The 17,659-nt window shown below is 48.1% G+C and overlaps 1 protein-coding gene across 5 annotated transcripts in view; it reads right to left on the bottom strand.

The window, feature by feature from the left end:
- The window catches only part of TET3 (tet methylcytosine dioxygenase 3), a 110,167-nt gene that overhangs the window by 80,368 nt on the left and 12,140 nt on the right, over positions 1-17,659 (bottom strand). Inside the window, exon 1 of one of the 5 annotated variants that reach the window (XM_081961244.1) lies at positions 4,159-4,212. The exons of 2 other annotated variants lie outside the window; for them this stretch is intronic. Coding sequence is in view for 1 of the 3 variants with exons in the window: in XM_081961240.1 (XP_081817366.1) it covers positions 1,858-1,911 (54 nt within the window). In the remaining 2 variants the exon portion in view is untranslated. Of the gene's footprint in view, positions 1-1,857; positions 2,197-3,634; positions 3,740-4,158; positions 4,213-17,659 lie in introns of those variants that run through there. 2 more of the 5 variants (XM_081961242.1, XM_081961240.1) reach the window with 2 other exon arrangements.

Below are 17,659 nucleotides of genomic sequence, written 5' to 3'. Positions count from 1 at the left end.
AGGGCTATTGGTTTCAGTTACCGGTATGTAGGTCTTGGCTTCAGCAGTTATGGGGCATAAGGCGGAGGTAGCTTGTGAGTACGTCTCAACGAGCCAAGAGTAGCAAGGAGCCTCTCCATCATGCGTGGCATGTTTCTGAAGAGTCCTTCTCCAGAGGCAGAGCACAACCTCCGGCACCAGGAAACCCTACTGGTAGGTTAGCCCAAGAGGGAGCTCCACCCCACACGGGATGAAGGGCCTCCCATAGTAGACAACAGCGCTGAACAGGTTTGACAGAAGGGATACCATAAGTTCAGGGAGGGGATGAAAGGGATGGTTGAAGCTGGGGCGCTTTGTAAACTTTGTTTCCCAAAGTGCTTGATCAACAAGGAAGAAAGGCCTCTCCCACCACTACAATTGGGATTTCAGGGAATGGTGTCCCCAAGCCAGACTGACCCAAAATCTTCAAGCACTGTGAATTTGTGCCATTTATTCATCTATTTATTTTTATCCCATCTTTATTATTAAAAAAAAATTCAAGGTGGCAAACATGCTTAATACTTTCCCACCTCCTCCTCCTCCTCCTCCTCAATTTCCCACAACTACTACCCTGTGAGAAGGGTTAGGTTGACAGAGGGACTGGCCAGAAGCCACCTTTCATGCCTAAGGTGGTATTAGAACTCACTGTCTCCTATCTATGGAGATTCTTAGCCATCCAGGTCCTGGTTGTCCCAAAGGTGCTTTTTCAAGGGGCAACTGGACTTTGTTTTTCCCTGAAGACATTTTGTTTCTCATCCAAGAAGCTTCTTTGGTTCTGAGTGAATGGTGGCCAATGCAAGGATTTATATTCCTTGCAGCGAAACATCTTCAAGGAAAAACAAAGAATGTCCAGTTACCTCTTGAAAAAGCACCTTTGAGTCATTGTCTCCTGATTTCTGATCTGATGCCTTACCCTCTACATCAAACTGGGTCTACAAAATTCTTTTTTAATGCCATCCAACTGAGTGACCACCTGCAGATCTTGTGGGAATAGATTCTAGAGATTAATTCTGTGCAGGGTGAAATGTTTTATTTTTTTCTAAATTTACTTCTAATCAACCTCACTGGTGGTCCTTGCCCTGATGTTTGGAGAGAGGAAGAAAAACTCTTGTCAATTTTCTCCAGGCCATGGGAAAATTTATACACCTCAGTCATGTCCAATGTTGTATCTTTTTGTTGTAGGGAAGTTGTTAGAATCCCCCAAAATTTTGATTGTTTCTGTACTTGTTCCAGGTCTTTTCTATCCTTTTTTCAAACATGGACACCAAATTTTACATATTCCAGGCACAGACATACTGTAGACTTGTTTAACGGCATTATAGTCTTTGCAGCTTTGTTTTGAATCCCATTCTTAATGGTCCCCAAAACGGAATTCACTTTTTTCAGATGCTACATGCAAACTTCACACTCATAATGAGCTAACTACAATGTGAGATATTTTTTCCTGCTTAGTTACAGATGCTTTGAATGTCTTCATTCTATATATGAAGGAATGTTTGCCCCAATATACATCACAAATGAAATACATCTGTCCTATGGCTGACCATCCATCTAAAATATTATTCTGGAACTCCTCACAATGACTTTGGTTTTTAATCACCCTGATTTCATCTGCAACCTTGGCCAACTCACCAGTTGCCCAAGTACAGCCCATTTATGCACATTTGGAAAGCACCAGTCCCAAGACAATTTTTGTAGAATTTTCCTCTCTGAGAAAATACAAGCATTAGCTATGGCTGAATCTGAAAGGCCTCAATTCAAACCCCCAAACTCAAAAGGAAATCTTTTAGAAAAGCAACTGTCTTCTGTTTCAGTGACTCAAATGGGAGCAAAACTAACCTGAATTGACAGGTCCAGGATGAAGAGGTTCCACCAACTGATTCCCATGGTCATGCTCTTTCTTAGCAGGCATGTGCTAAGAAGCCTCCAGAGGCTTCCTGGTGGCCCTGGAATTTGGAGATTTGAGGTGCTTTCTGGGAAGAACCGAACTGCTTTTGAAATTCATTGTAAACCAGGAACATGAAAGATCCATAAAAAAAATTGCAGGCTTCTTCAGTAACACCATCCAATCCAAACTCATAATTTGTCCACCTTGGTCACATCTAGCCAGCTATGGCAATAGCAATTTTATTTTGCGGAGAAGTATATCATTTCATTTTAAACGAATCACAACAGGGGTTTCCCAAACCTGCTACCATGCGGCATGACACTGGGCTAGACACAAAGGGTTTCGTGTTTGCACATCAATTTACATGTGCTTTGAATGTTCCATGAAAACTCAGTCTGTAGACAAAAGATGGATCGCAGTGCAGATCGTACACTGCATTTTAATTCAGTACCAATACGTTCTCTGTACACAGCAGCCTCAAAAAGTTTTGAATCCTGCTCTACAAGTCTGCAGGAGCTGCTCTACGACTTCGAGCCTCAAAAGGAGGCAACTGTATCTTTAAAATTATTTTCTCCTTTGAGCACTTGAGCTGAAGCAAAAGCAGAGGAGGAAGAAACAAATGACTGTTGTTCTAAAGATGCACTTAGCTGCAACAAAATTGCAATCTAGGGAGCAGAGCTGGTAACAGAACGAAGCAAGTATTTGTAGCCTTAGAATTACAATTCAATTTTAGCTCCCCAAATACTAAACACAGCGTTATTTCTGAGCCAGTAGTTTTTAAACATTGTTATATAGTACATAAAGTCACCATTCACATCTGTTGGGATACTCGGTGTAATTTTTGTGATCTGTCTCTTTGTTCCTCCTTAAGCCGGGAGCAGAAGAAGCCCTCGGGAGTCTTTGTGCGTTCATCTCTCTCCCGTCCCGGCAAGAACACCCCCCCCCCCCCACACACACACCTCAGCACCACCCTGGGCTCCTCCTTCTCCTCCTCCTCCTCCTCCTCCTCCTCTGCAGACAAAGCTCTGCCGAGACGCGGAATGCAAAGGCCAGTTGTGCCCTGGATTTCCCCCTTGCCTAAACGGTCCCAGATCCCTCAAGCAGACAAAGAGACCCCTTCTCTCTTTCAAAGAAAGCCCTGCGCTCCACTGGATCCTTCCGAGAAACAAGGAAGTACACAAGGCGGATTGAAACAGAGGCGGCCAGGCGATCCCTTCCCAATATGAAAACTGGACGGTCACACTAATAGGAAGGGCCCGCTGGGTTTGGGCGATGCGATGGTTCTGAATTCAGCTGCAGAAAGTTACAAGTCCTTTGTGGCCGAACGTCTTCATGGGCAGCCCCGCTCCGTCGCCCCGGACCTCCGACACAAAGAGCGAGGCAGGGTCACCTTCGCACTCCCAAAGGGCCCGCCTGCCCCCCCCCGCCCCCCCGCATTGGCGTCCGGGACTCGGAATCCCCCCCTTTGGGTCTTCACGCAAGCCCAATGGGGCCAGAGAACCCCAAAGCTCCCCGTTTGGCAGGGCTCCTTCCCGAGCTGGGCTCCCTCCGTGAAAGGGCGGCCGAGCGGCCGGGCCAGCGAGACTTTGGGCGGCGGGCGGCGGCCGCAGCGGCCAAACGCTCGCTCCCCGCGCCGGCCCTCCCAGAGCAGCTCCGCGGACACAAAGGAGGCGGACGGACATCTTGGAAAGCTGCAGGCGGGGGAAGGGCGCCAAAGGAAGCACTTACGGTTGCCGAAGCCGCCTGGCGGGAAGCGCGCCCGGGGAGACGGGCATGGAGGAGCGGCGAAGGCAAGGCGCTCCGGCCCGGCCGAAGGGCGGTCGCCGCGGAGGCAGCGCTGGGCTAGGGACTCAGCCGACACAGACCCCCCCCTCCCCTCTCCGAACAGCTGTGGGGGCCATGATGCCTCCCGCACATCGCACGTACATCGCCAGGACGGCTGCGGTACTGCACGGAGTGGGAGCGGGCTGGCCTGCTGCAGGAGGCAGGAAGACGGGCTTCCCCCCTGGAAGGGGAGGGAGCCACACCCCGGCAGCCTCCAAGGAGGAAGGCCTGCGCCTCTGGGCGCCTCCGCTTGCGGGCCCTGGCCCGCGCCCGCCGTTCCCCAAAGCCCAGCGCCCAGGAGCCCCTCGGGTGACCCCGCGGCCACGGCGGCGGCCATCTGCAGCGCCGGCTCTGGGAGCGTCGTTGGGAGCCATTTCCCGGCCAGGGGCAGCCAACATCAGCCACCACCACCGCCTCCCACTTTTGACCTTCTCTTTCTGATCCAACTTGGAAGCCTCGAGTTGTGGAATTGCTCCACCCAGACATCTTCCCAGTCAAGCCTCCAATCACATTCCCAGGGCTGAGAAGTAAGTGGTGGCTCTCAGGACTCCAGAATCCGCTGGTGGAAAGATGCCAAGCAAGGTCTAAGGGGGCAGAAGTCTTTGTTCTCAAGGCAAGAGAAAGGCCCTTTCCCCTTCTGTCTGATTGCAACCCAAAGTTTTTATGGCAGGGATGTAAGTTTGAAGCATCCAACAATTGCATGTTACGAGACACGTATTTCAAAACTCTAGTTGACGGCTACAAAATGAAGCCACCTTTCACCATTTGATAGATGACAATAAGGTGCTTTTAACACCTGGATCACCTCAATTATTTGTGGCACAGAAGATATACACACGCTGGTTAGTACTATCACACCCATATCTGAGAGGGCTTTGTTTGGCAATGCTGTCTAATGCTCAATGAACAACGTTTATACTGATCTGGGATTTATACCATATAGTTCTTATATTCCCAAATGGGTCGCTGGAATCCTTTCTACAGTTGGGCTGGCCAACTCCAGGCCCCACTGCAGCTCAAGAGAGTGTCAATGCTGAAGCTGTGGGGCTCTCGACTCTCACCCTACCTTGCGAAGCTCTCCAAGCAGGCAAGAGAGGTAACAAAACCCCTAGAAGCGCTGGCCTACGGACCCCTGCGTGTGTTTGACCCAGTGAAATATTTAGAGCTGGTCTAAAGACATTGGAGTGGCAGCTGCAAGATCAGATGCATTGGATGTCTATGGCCATAATTCCCAGTCACCAGCAGAAAAAAACGCTGCTCTTTGATCTTTGATCACTATATCAATAACAACCTCCTCAAAATTAAAATGGCAAGCCGAGTGCCCATTTATGTGCCCTTGAGAAATGCCTAAACATTCGGCTTTGGAGGTTTAGGGTTGAAATGGGGGCAGTTCACTATAAGCGAGCATTAACAAGCATTCCCAAAGTCAAAAACAGGAAAGTAAGATGGAACAGCTGGGAAAGCACTAGCAGGAAGTATCATCCCTGCTAGATAAGTACCACTAGCAAGTACAAGTCCATGGGGGGGGGAGGGGGGGAATCAGAAAAATTGTCAGCGCTAACAAAAACGTACTGACATTCATCATGTCTTAGAGCAGCCAATTCCATCCATATTTTCAAGTGGGGAAAACCAAAAAAAGCCTCAGTGGAGTTGAGTACATGGGCTTGGGAACATGCTCTTGCATCCCAGGAGCAATGTTGGAAGGTGCAGGCTTGTGATTCTTCCCCTTTCCGGTTAAAACTCTGAATTCTGCAAAACTCCCAAACTCTGCAGGGAGGGGGAGGCTCAAAGAGGTTCCTGATGTGCCCAGCTGACAACTTTGTCTCCCTAAAGGTGGAAGTAGGAACTAGACTAGAGGGAGAGCTATGCGGGACTTAATTCTTATTAATAGGGACAAAACGGCTGGGGGAGTAGAAGTTATAGGAACTTTGGAAGAGAATGACTATGGATGGAAAATATTTCAACATGCTTGGAACCCTGAAAATGAGATAATGAAGGCAGTGGTGGATTAAGGCTCAGTAGTGCCCTAAGCACTGACAAATCTTGGTGCCCCCTTCCTTTGGTATATCCTGTAAAAATCTTCATTGTTTTTTTTTTCTTTTTCAACTTTGTGGCGTCGTCCCCTTGGGCCTGGTGCCCTAAGCACATGCTTAGTCTGCTTAATGGTTAATACACCACTGAATGAAGGCCCAAGCAAAAACAATACCATGGAGAAAGGGGGGGGGAGAAACCTACATGGGACCAGCATGGTTGCACAAAAGCTCTCTGATAAATTGTGGGATGATAAGATCAAATATGAAAAATGGAAAGCAGGATACATAATTAAAACAGAATACTAGCAAATAGCCTGAATCTGCAAGGAGAAGAGATTCAGGAAAACTAAACAGAGGAAACAATGTCTACTAATGGCAGCAGATGGCAAGAAGGTGACAAGCAGTAGGAAGAAATCAGAACTGCTTAATTCCTTCTTTGCAACTGTTTATAGGCAAAGGAAAGAAATAGCCCAGCCTATCAAAAGAGCACCGAGGGATATAAGACAGGTATGCAAGTCAAAATAGGCAAGGGAATTAATAAGGGGATACCTAACCACCCTGGGATGAGAAGAAATCACCTGGACTTCACGGTTAACATCCTACCGTTGTAAAGGAACTGGCACGTGTTGTCTCAGAGCCGCTTAGAGGTGGTATTCAACGGCTTCTGACCAGTTCTGGAGAACAAGTAGTGGAAATTTTGAATAGTTTGGAGAACCGGAAAATACCACCTCTGACTGGCCCCGCCCCCATCTATTCTCTGCCTCCCGGGTCCCAGCTGATCAGGAGGAAATGGAGATTTTACAGTATCCTTCCCCTGCCACGCCCACCAAACCACGCTCACCAAGCCACACCCACAGTACCGGTAGTATAAAAAATTGAAACCTACCACTGGAGCCGCTGAATGCAATCTTTCAAAGCTCTTATATCACAGGGGAACTACCGGAGGACTGGAAAAGAGCTAATGTGTTTTCAATCTACAAAAGGGGGAAAGATGGACACAGGAAATTATAGGCCGATCAGCTTGACACCAATACCTGGGAAAATCCTGGAAAGGGTAATCAAGCAGAGGATTTGTGAGCACCTACAAATAAGGTGGTTACAAGAAGCTGCTATGGATTTGTTAAAAACAGATCATGCCTGATAAATTTTATTATCTTCTTTGATAAAGTGGCTAAATTAGTGGATCAGCAAAATGCTGCAGACATAATATACTTGGGCTTCAGCATTTGATAAAGTACACCACAGCCAGCCACATGGTAAGGTAGAACAATGTGGGATAGCCAGTAGCATCACCAGATGGATTTCCAATTGGCTGATCAACTGCACCCAGCATATTGGTCTCAATGTAGCTACATCTAAATGGAGCGAAGCATGCAGTCTGGTACCACAAGGTTCTCTTTTTCGCCCACTACTTCAACATCTTCATCAAGGATCTAGACGAAGAGATAGAAGGGGAACGCATCAAATTTGCAGATAATAAGCTGACACCATGTAGGGGGAAATACTCTAGGAGATAGGCTCAGGAACCAGAGGGATCTTGACAGACTTCAGCATTGGACCCTATCCAACAAGATACAGTTCAGAAGTGAGAAAAGGATGGATCTGCACTTGGGCAGGAAAAACATGCACGGGTACAGAATAGGTATTACCTGGCTCAATGGTAATAACTCTGTGAGAGATTTAAGTGTGGGCCATCACTTATGTATGAATAAGCAATGTGCTGCAGCTTCCCAAAAGGCCAATACAGTCCTGGTTTGCATCAACCGAGGGTTAGCATCAAGATCACGAGAAGTGATAATGCCACTTTATTCCTCACTAGTGAGGTAACATTTGAAATAGTGCATACAGTTCTGGTCACTATGATACAAAAAAGATCTTGAGATCCCCAAAAGTGTGCAGAGAAGAGCAACAAAGATGATAAAGGGTCTGGAGGCTAAATCGTATGATAAATAGTTAAGAGAAGTAGGTATGTCTAGCCTTTCAAAGAGAAGTATTACTTAATGTGCTGTCACAGAAAAAAAGAGGATTGAATTATTCTCCAAAGCAACAGAGGATAGGACAGGCCATGGATGAAAGAAGCTTGTTAAAGAGAGATCCAACCTAGAAGGAAGGAAGGAATTTTCTGACAATAAGAGCAATTACTTAATGGAACAGATTGCCTCCTGGGGTTGTGGGTGCTCCTTCCTTCCTTCCTTCCTTCCTTCCTTCCTTCCTTCCTTCCTTCCTTCCTTCCTTCCTTCCTTCGAAACTGCTTTCTCTGATACTGTCCCAAGCTGCAGAATATTCACTTTGAGGCTGGGAGTGATCCCCTCTCTCCTTTCAAGAGTGCTTTCTAAAATGTGCATTGCACGGATATTTTCATGCTATTTAACACAATCCTCAATAATCAACCACACAGGTAAGCAGTCATTATGCAGTACTATCAATATGAACTGTATGTACACAACTCAATGACTGTTACAATTTGTACATCATGTCAATTTTCAATTTTGTAAGTGAGTAAGTGGATTTGCATTAAGCCTAATATACTATTCCTCTGCTTTCCTCATCTAACCAGAAAGATAACTAGAACAGACTTTCATTTCACTGTAGAGATTCTTGGTTTGTCGTTGCAAAAGAGCCAGGAACTATGATTTAAAAGCAATCTTAGACTGTCCTCATCTAGAGGTGAGGCACCCTATCTTAGATGCCTCTTTCCATCCCATGACTGGCTATTTCTGAGTTTTTGAAATCCCAATTGTGGGGATCTCTCCAAGGATGCAGGAAATAGGATGCAAGAAGCATTGAATCCAATGTTGTCGTGGTCTCTTCCATGTGCCTGGCCCAAGAAAACGGCTAGAGTGGCACTACTAGAGCAACTTTACTGTAAGAAATCAGTGCCTTCCGGTCTGGAAATCTGGAATTCAGTTATGCTGAAATAGAGAAGTAAGCCAAAAATTTCTCTAACATTTCTTTTAATCAAAATTCCTTCTTTACACATAATGTCAAGCGACAAATCTGTTGAAGGGAATTTAACCTCTATTTTATTTATCTCCTGGTTATAAAAGAGAAGAGGGAAAAGAGAATTATCCTCCCAATGCTGGCATATCCTTGTTCATGTTTTTCTCCAACTGACCATTGTATTTGAAATACAATTCTTTAGGCAATATGATTCAGTCCTGCAATCCTGGAGTTGGAAGGAACTCAAAAGACAACAAATCCAACCCCCTAACTGAGGACAGGAACCCAGATTCAAATGTATCAGACAGCATTTGCCAAAACACTGAATGAAGGGAAGTCCAGCATGTCTATGGAGAATTAGTTCCATTGTTATTGAGGTCAATGGATACACAGCGAATCCGATATTTGACTGAATTTGTTAAATCCACTGTGTTGCATTCTGCTCAGGTTTGGATCACCTTCATTATTTTGTTTCAGATTTTAAAGAAGGTTGGTTATCCCTCTTCGGTCTCTTTCCAAAGCTTAATAAGGCATGGGTCAACATTATTAAGGTAAATGCAAGAAATAATACTATGTTTGATGGAATCAAGATTATTAAAACACTCTTGTATCTTTCTTTTATAGCAACTTTTGAGACTTAATAAATTATTGTTACTAAGAAAATACGCAATGACGACTAATAAATCTCAATCGTTTCTTGGTAACTTGGCTAGTCAAACCTCTTTTATGGCAGATACACTAAATAAGGTGTCTTTCCACCACTTGTACCCCAGAATTTGTTTCAAGCACAAAACAACTTGTAGCAAATGACATTATGTTATACACATCTTTGAGTTGCATAATCTGTAAGCAAGTTGAATAATATACAAATAAGGCAACCAGGATTTTTGTAGCTTCAATCTCCCAGAATAAATTTACCAATACGGTAAAATTTATTCAGCACAAAGTTTGACTGACTAAACGATCAGAAACAGAAGCAAAACCAAGGCATTTCCACAGAATTTGAAGTAGGAAATTAAGTCTTAAAGAGTTCACATGGCTTTGAACAATATACTTGGAATTCGGTATGATGCATACACTCGAGCTCAGTGCAGTAACTTACTTCTGTTCTCCAAAACCAAGCCTCCTTTCACTGCCCAAACATACGTCAGGCTGCAATGTTTCATGTCATCCAGGGGAATCCTAAAAAGCCACTACTCCCTTAGCCACAACGTGCCAGGTTCTTTGTAAGAATTAACTGCAAATTCCTAGATAAAAGCCTAGCTGTTTCTTCTTTAAATTTTGAAACATTTACACTGAGTTTTTCTAGAACTTGCCTCAGGATGAGTACTCCCCAATAGAAACAGCATGAGTTAGCCATCCAATCTGGACCAAGTCTCTCTGAACAGTGCACAACTTTCCAGGGTCTTATTATTTCAGTCCCTCTAAAGCACTCCAACAGAAAATCACTTTCCAGCTTTCCTCACTGCTGGGGGGAAAAAAATCCAAAACAGTCCAAAATGCAGAATAGTTTAGAGAAGTCCAAAACATTATATTGCGCAGGTCCATCATATTTGAGACAATATAGAGGTATGACAACAGTTTCCTAGAACTTATTCCTCTGGACTAGAAACAGTTCCTACTGTTCTGGCAGCTAGGGAAAAAAATCTTTTTTTTTTTCAAAATTCTTCAGGATATATATTTTCCAATAAGTTCGATTTTATGTGGAGTAGGGTAGTTGTCCAAATGAGAAGTACTCTTAATTAATTAATTCGGTGGCCTATGGAAGCCACAGAACAGTCTCCATTATTTGCTTTTTTAATAGAGGCCTTGACTTATGACCACAATTGAGACAGGAAAATTTGTCCTTAAGCCATGCAGTTGTTAAGTGAGACATCACATGTCTGCACCTGATTTTACAGCCTTTTTTGCCACAGTTGTTAAGTGAATCACTGTGGACATTAAGTGAGACATCATGTGACTGCAACTTGCAACCTTCCCTGCTAACCTCTCCACTGACTGGCTGGGAAAGTCATAAATAAAAGTCATAAATAATAGCACTCATAAATAGGGAGTGCAAGAGGCTTCAAATGTCATAAATGCGACCTGACAATCAAGAGCCGATATTGCGATCACTTCCTGGCATGGCTGGGATGGTCATAAGAATAGAGATTGGTCATAAGTCACTCTTTTCAGCACCATCAGAATGGTCACTAAATGAATTGTAAAAATCCAAGGGTTTCCTGTCTCTTCTGCAGGAATGAAATTAAGCATTCAAAAATGAATATGATTAACAGCACAAACAACCCAGTCACTGATAAAATGCTTGTGCTAATGAGAAGTAATTATTGGGCAGGAGGAGAAAGGTAAACTGTCAAGTTGGCATCTCAGAAATGACCCTGAGCTGCAGGATCCGTGGCCCATCGGCTGCTGGATGAACGCGATGCTCTGTCGTTCCTTTTCAGGGGACGTGGAGGGAAGAACTTCCTAAGGGGGTGTGATCAAGAAGTGGCGAGTTGAAACAAGCCCAGGAATAGCTTCAAGCAACCAGCTCTGGCTTTTTGCAAATCCAATATCTCTGCCCCTTTGCAATTTCCAAGAAACTTGGAGTGACACACTCATACCCCTATGCAGTCCATTGACTCCAGACCCCTCCCACTCTGTCTGACATGGGAGCAGAATGGAGGATAGGCACATACGCTAATCATCTGTAGCCTTCATGGTCACCTCACCTGAGAATAGTGTGTCTGTGGGTGTGGGGATGGTATAAAACAACCAAGTTTTTCATCTTCATTAGGGTGATAGTATCAGCAGTCAGTTTGTGTGTGTCTGTGTATCAGAACGTGGTGGAAAGCAGATTCAATCAGTTGCTTATATCGGGGAGGGGGTGTCCTCCAATGGAGGCCGACCGGTACTGGGCTGTGGCCCGTTTGGGACCAGGCCACATGAGTGGCAGACGAGTGCACGTGTCCATTTGTGTGAGCAGCAGGCACTCGCACATGTGTGTGAAGCTCCACCTGTGTGAGCAGCGGGTGCACCCACCGCTCACACAAATGGGTCTTCGCGTGCGTGTGTGAGTGCCTGCTGCTCACTCAAATGGACCTGCCCATTCGTCTGCCTCTCGCGTGGAAACATCCCCTCCCCTCCCCGCCAGTCCACAAGGCCGGAAAGGTTGGGGAGCAACGGCTTCCATTGTAAATGAGTACAAGACCAGAGGCGGCAATCGTTCAGGGCAGGAACAGCTGGAGAAGAGAAGCTTCTCTTCCCAGAATATGATCTATCATCTGTGTTGCTTTTGTCCCAGATTTCTGAAATACAAACATGCAAAACCTGAAAAGCGGAAGAGAACCTGGAGACAGACACAGGGACACAATGCCCCCCTCTCAAATCTCTCGCCTTGCCCAAACAAAACACTGTTTCCATCCTAAGCCTCAGATTTACAAAATGTTGTTTTTAAAAAGCTTGGTCTACATAATTTTCTGGAAAATCCCTTCATGAGAAATTTGGAAGAAGCTGGCTTCAGAACTTCTTCCCAAGGGCTTGAATTAGTAGCCTTGAAAGAATTCCCTCCTCCTTCCTGTGGTTATCATCAGGAGCAACCTTGGAACTGTCGCTGAACCAAGTTGGTTAATAGCTCACTTATTTTATTTTGTGTAATGGGAAGTGCCAATACTGGATTATGGAGCATAGAGTGGCAGGGAGGGAGGGAGGGAGGTTAGAGCTGGCTCAGCAGGTTCCAAGTCTATTAAGAGCCAAACAGCCACCTCCCCAAAATAAAACAAAAGTAAATTAAATAGCACAATAGGCTGGAGTGCACCAGCTAGTTTTGATACTACATGGAGACAGAAATGCAGAAAGAAACAGCACAGGAGACAAATTTAGGCCTGTGAATGGGTGAACCAATTAATCCATTAGAAAAAGGGGCAACCGTGGGGAGGAGGTTAAAAAGAGTCAAGGTGGTAATAGGAGCAGGGTGTGTGTGTGTGTGTCAATAATAATCAATAATTTTATTTGATTAGCCGCAACCCTCTCCCGAAGGACTCGGGGCGGCGTACAATCAAAACGGATAAAAATACACATAAGACAAACATATATACAAAAAGAACAGAGACATATACATATGTGCATGGAGGAGAGTTGACTTATAAGTGAAGGACAATTAAAAACACAATTAAAAAACACAATTAAAAACACAATTTAAAATCCCCTTAAATAAAATTACTAAATTAAAAAACCCATCAGGAGCGTTACGAAGTTATGGTTGAGCCAGGCCAGCTATTTGGAAAAGGTGGGTCTTGAGCTTAACACGGAAGGAGCGGAGGTCAGTAGTGGTCCTAATATCCGGGGGGAGGTCATTCTACAGGGCTGGGCCCGCCACAGAGAAGGCTCTGCTCCTAGGCGCCGCCCCATGGCACTGTCTGGTGGACGGCACCTGGAGAAGTCCCTCTCTGTGCGAGCGGATGGGTCGTAGGGATGTATGGGGCAGAATACGATCCCGCAGGTAACTAGGTCCTGAGCCATGGAGCGCTTTAAAGATCGTAATCAAGACCTTGAAACGCACTCGATAGACCACAGGAAGCCAGTGCAGCTCGCGCAGGAGAGTTGTCACATGGGAGTACTTAGTACTCCCCATAATCACCCGCGCGGCCGCATTCTGGACCAACTGCAGTCTCCGAGTGCATTTCAAGGGAAGCCCCATGTAGAGAGCATTACATAGTCCAGGCGAGACGTCACCAGCGCATGGGTGACTGTGCGTAGGGCGTCCCGGTCCAATAGGGGGCGCAATTGGCGCACCAGGCGAACCTGGTGGAACGCCCCCCTGGCCACGGCTGTCACATGTTCATCCATGGACAGCCTGGCATCCAGGAGGACGCCCAAATTGCGCGCCCGCTCCACGGGGGCGAGTTGAATGCCCCCAATGGCCAGAGATGGAATTATCTGGTTGAACCGGGGAGCCGGAACCCACAGCCACTCCGTCTTGGAAGGGTTGAGCCTGAGTCGGTTGTCATCCATCCAGACCCGTACGGCTTCCACACACCGGGACATCACTTCGACGGCCTCGTTGGGGTGGTTCGGGGTGGAAATGTACAGCTGAGTATCATCAGCGTACAGATGATATCCCACCCCGAAACCACGGATGATCTCACCCAGCGGCTTCATGTATGTGTTGAACAGGAGTGGCGAGAGGACCGACCCCTGTGGCACCCCACAAGTAAGGGGGCTTAGGGTCGACCTCTGCTCCCCTGCCAACACACGTTGCGTCCGGCCGGAGAGGTAGGAGCCGAACCACCGCAAAACGGTGCCCCGGACCCCCAACCCCTCCAGTCGGTGCAACAGGATACCATGGTCGATGGTATCAAAAGCCGCCGAGAGGTCTAATAGGACCAGGATAGAGGAACAACCCCTATCTCTGGCCCTCCAGAGATCATCTACCAACGCGACCAAGGCCGTCTCTGTGCTGTGCCCAGGGCGAAAGCCGGACTGGCGCGGGTCTAGATAATCATTCTCCTCCAGATGTCGTGGAAACTGAGAAGCCACCACACTCTCTACAACCTTCGCCAAAAAGGGAAGGTTGGAGACAGGACGATAATTGGCCAGCTCCGTAGGGTCCAAGGAAGGCTTCTTGAGCAAGGGTCTCACCACCGCCTCTTTCAAGGCGGCCGGGAGATACCCCTCACCCAACGAAGCGTTCACTAGGCCCAGGAGCCAGTCGCGTGTAACCTCCCAGGATGCCAGTACAAGCCAGGAGGGACACGGGTCCAGCAAACATGTGGTAGGTCGCAGTCGTCCACGCAATCTGTCCAAATCCTCGATGACAACCAAGTCAAACTCCTCCCAAAAAGGTTTCTCAAGACTCGCCCTGGCGTCTCGACTGGGCCACTGAAGGGGACCCAATCCTTCCGGATTTGAGCGACTTTATCCTGCAGATATTTCCCAAACTCCTCTGCCCTACCCTGTAAAGGGGCCTCCCGTGGCCTCTGAAACAGAAGGGAGCGGGACACCCGAAACAGGGCGGCAGGGCGGTTCTCTGCGGATGCAATGAGAGCGGCACAATATTGACGTTTGGCCGTTCTCAATGCCACTAGCTACGTCCTTAAATGGGCTCGTACCTGTGCTCAGTCAAATTCGGATCGGGAGGATCTCCAACGACTCTCTAGGCATCTCTTGCGGCGCTTCATCACCCTTAGCTCCTCGGTGAACCAAGGAACCAGGGTGGATCGTTGCCGCCGGAGAGGCCGCAAAGGCGCCACCCGGTTCAAGGCCCCGGTAGTCGCATTATTCCACGCGGCCACCAGGTCCTCTACCGGAGGGCGGGTCAGGGCTGCAGGAGGTGGCCCAAGCTCCGTCTGGAACCTGTCTGGTTCCATCAAGCGCCTGGGGCGGAACCATCTAGTGTTTTCCGGTTCCGCCTCCCCGCAGCGAGGGGTAGCACCAGGGAAGTCAAGTCGGAGGAGTAAGTGATCTGACCATGACAGAGGAGTGATGGTTAAATTCACTCCTCCCAGATCACTCAACCACTGGCGAGAGACAAAAACAAGGTCCAGGGTGTGACCTCCCTCGTGTGTCGGGCCCTGAATCATTTGAGTCAGGTCCATGGCTATCATGGAAGCCATGAACTCCCGAACCCCCTCTGATGCTTCTCCCACCGACGGCAGGTTAAAATCCCCCATCACTAAAAGTTTGGGGGTCTCAACCGCCACCGATGAGATCAGCTCGAGGAGCTCAGGCAGGGTCGCTGATGTATGGCGGGGAGCCAGGTATACTATCAGCAGGCCCATCTGCCTCCCAGGGCCCCATTTCACAACAAGGGATTCACATCCGGACGTCTGTGGCACAGTGGACTCCCTCGGCTCTAAGTCCTCCCGGATAATCACTGCTACCCCACCGCCCCTTCCCCGGGCCCGGGGCTGGTGAAATGCTTGATAACCTGGTGGGCACATTTCCACGAGGGGTAACCCTCCCTCGTGGCCCAACCAGGTTTCCGTTATTCCCGTGAGGTCCAGCTCCCCCTCCAAAATTAGATTGTGAATGAGGGGGGCCTTATTGACAACGGACCTCGCATTGCATAACAACAGCCTCAGGCCCTGGGCCTGCAGATCCTGACCACCTAGAACGCGGGGGTTGGTACAAGCGACTGGGTGTAACCAACACCCACGGTCTCCCAACCGACTGCGAGTTGTTAATCTGTCCTCGTATCTGCCCCTCCCTACGACTGTTGGAATCAAAGAGCCCTGTATAGGAATGATATCCTCTCCCCCCTCCTCCTCTCTGCTCCTTCTGCTCAAGACCCCACCTGGTGACCTGGCTCTGTCATCGCTCCTGATCTGACCCACCCACCCCCCAACCCCTAAACCCCTAAAAGAATTTAAAAAACATTTGACTAAAAACCCCCTAAGTCTCCGCTTCCTCCACCTCTCGGGATTAATGAATCCGTCATCAAGGTGGGCCCTTGAAAGGGCGGAGGGCCACACCTGCGAGAGGGGGGATTCCCGCAGTAGGATTAGGTCTAGCCTAGAGTACATATGCTGTTAAAAATTCATCAGGGCCTAGGCTCTGTGCTGCAGATGGTGTGGTCATACGCCATAGTCCAATAAAATTGAAAAAGCCGGGTACCGGTGCAAAGAGAATCGTCCAGTCCAAGATGAGGGGGGGGTAGTGATGATAATAAGATGGTCAGGTGCCGGTCAGTAAGTGGGGGCTAGTGGGTGGTCAATGGTGGATGGCGAGGGGTAGATGGATTTTTGCTTGATAATGGGCAAGGGGCAGATGGTCAGTCAGATGAAGATAGGGAGGTAAAAACCTCCAGGGCGCGCACGGATGAAAAACAGGGGCAGTTGTTAGTCCAAAAGTCAGCAGGGGGGGGGTAAACGGAACAGTCAAGGAGGTGGCTGGCAGGGGGTAAAAAACTCCCCTGCCAAGTCTGATGTTAAACCTCCTGCCAGTTCCCAACAAGCCTGCCAGTTCCCAGCAAGCCTCCCCCCCAGCCTCCAAGCAGCCTCCTGGAACGCAGCCCTTCTCCTACCAGGCCTTCGGCATTTAGGTCTTGCCTAGGCCTGCATCCATGTTCTAAGCACTCCAGCCAAACCATTACAAGCCCCAACGCCGCTCCTACCGGCCTCCAGTCCTTCCTGCTCCAGTCCTATCCAGTCCTATCGACCTTCAATCCTCCCACTCGACCTCCAGCATCTCCAACATCTCTCCAATCTGCTGCAGGCCGGGGAATTTGGCGTTCGGCTTTTCCAGCCGTCACCGCCGCCGCTTGGATTGGCGCCGCCCCAGGGACGGCCATTTCCATTCACCGCCGCCCCAGAGCTCGCTCCAAGCCACAAGCCTCCAAAAACGACAATAGCACGCCCCCGCACGCTCCAAGCGCCGTTTCTTCACCTTTCGCCATTCTTCCGAGCTCCTCCAAACCTCTCCGCTCCCAGAACGGCAAACTCAACTCCTCCGGTCTCCTCCGGTCTCAAAAACGGCGTTTTTGGGCAGCGTCTCTCATTGGCAGCTCACCGGTCCACTCTCCGAGCTATTTCCAGGTCTTCAAGGTCTTCAAGCCACCCTGGGAGACCCCCCTTGGGTCATAAAAAGACCCAGGGTGGCTGTTTATTGGACACCTGGTCCCCATGATGTAAAAGGGGGCCAGCAGCACCCCCTGCTCCCTTAAAAGAGCTCGTGGATCTAAGGAGCTCTCAGGCAGACCGCCATTGCTCCAGGAAGCTCCTCCTCCTTCCTCCTCCACACTTGATATAAGTGTGTGTGTGTGTGTGTGTGTGTGTGTGTGTGTGTAAGTATATACACATACATACAGTGTCAGAGGTGGGATTTAGCAGGTTCTGAGCAGTTCTGGAGAACCGATAGCGGAAATTTTGAGTAGTTTGGAGAACCGGTAAATACCACCTCTGTCTGGCCATCTATTCTCTTCCTCCGGAGTCCCAGCTGATCAGGAGGAAATGGGGATTTTGAAGTATCCTTCCCCTGC

This window comes from Natrix helvetica (assembly GCF_964273705.1).
Source record: "Natrix helvetica genome assembly, chromosome: 8".
Taxonomy (NCBI): Eukaryota; Metazoa; Chordata; class Lepidosauria; order Squamata; family Natricidae; genus Natrix; species Natrix helvetica.
The sequence above is the reverse complement of the archived record's forward strand: the minus strand, read 5'-3'. Positions and strand labels throughout refer to the sequence as shown.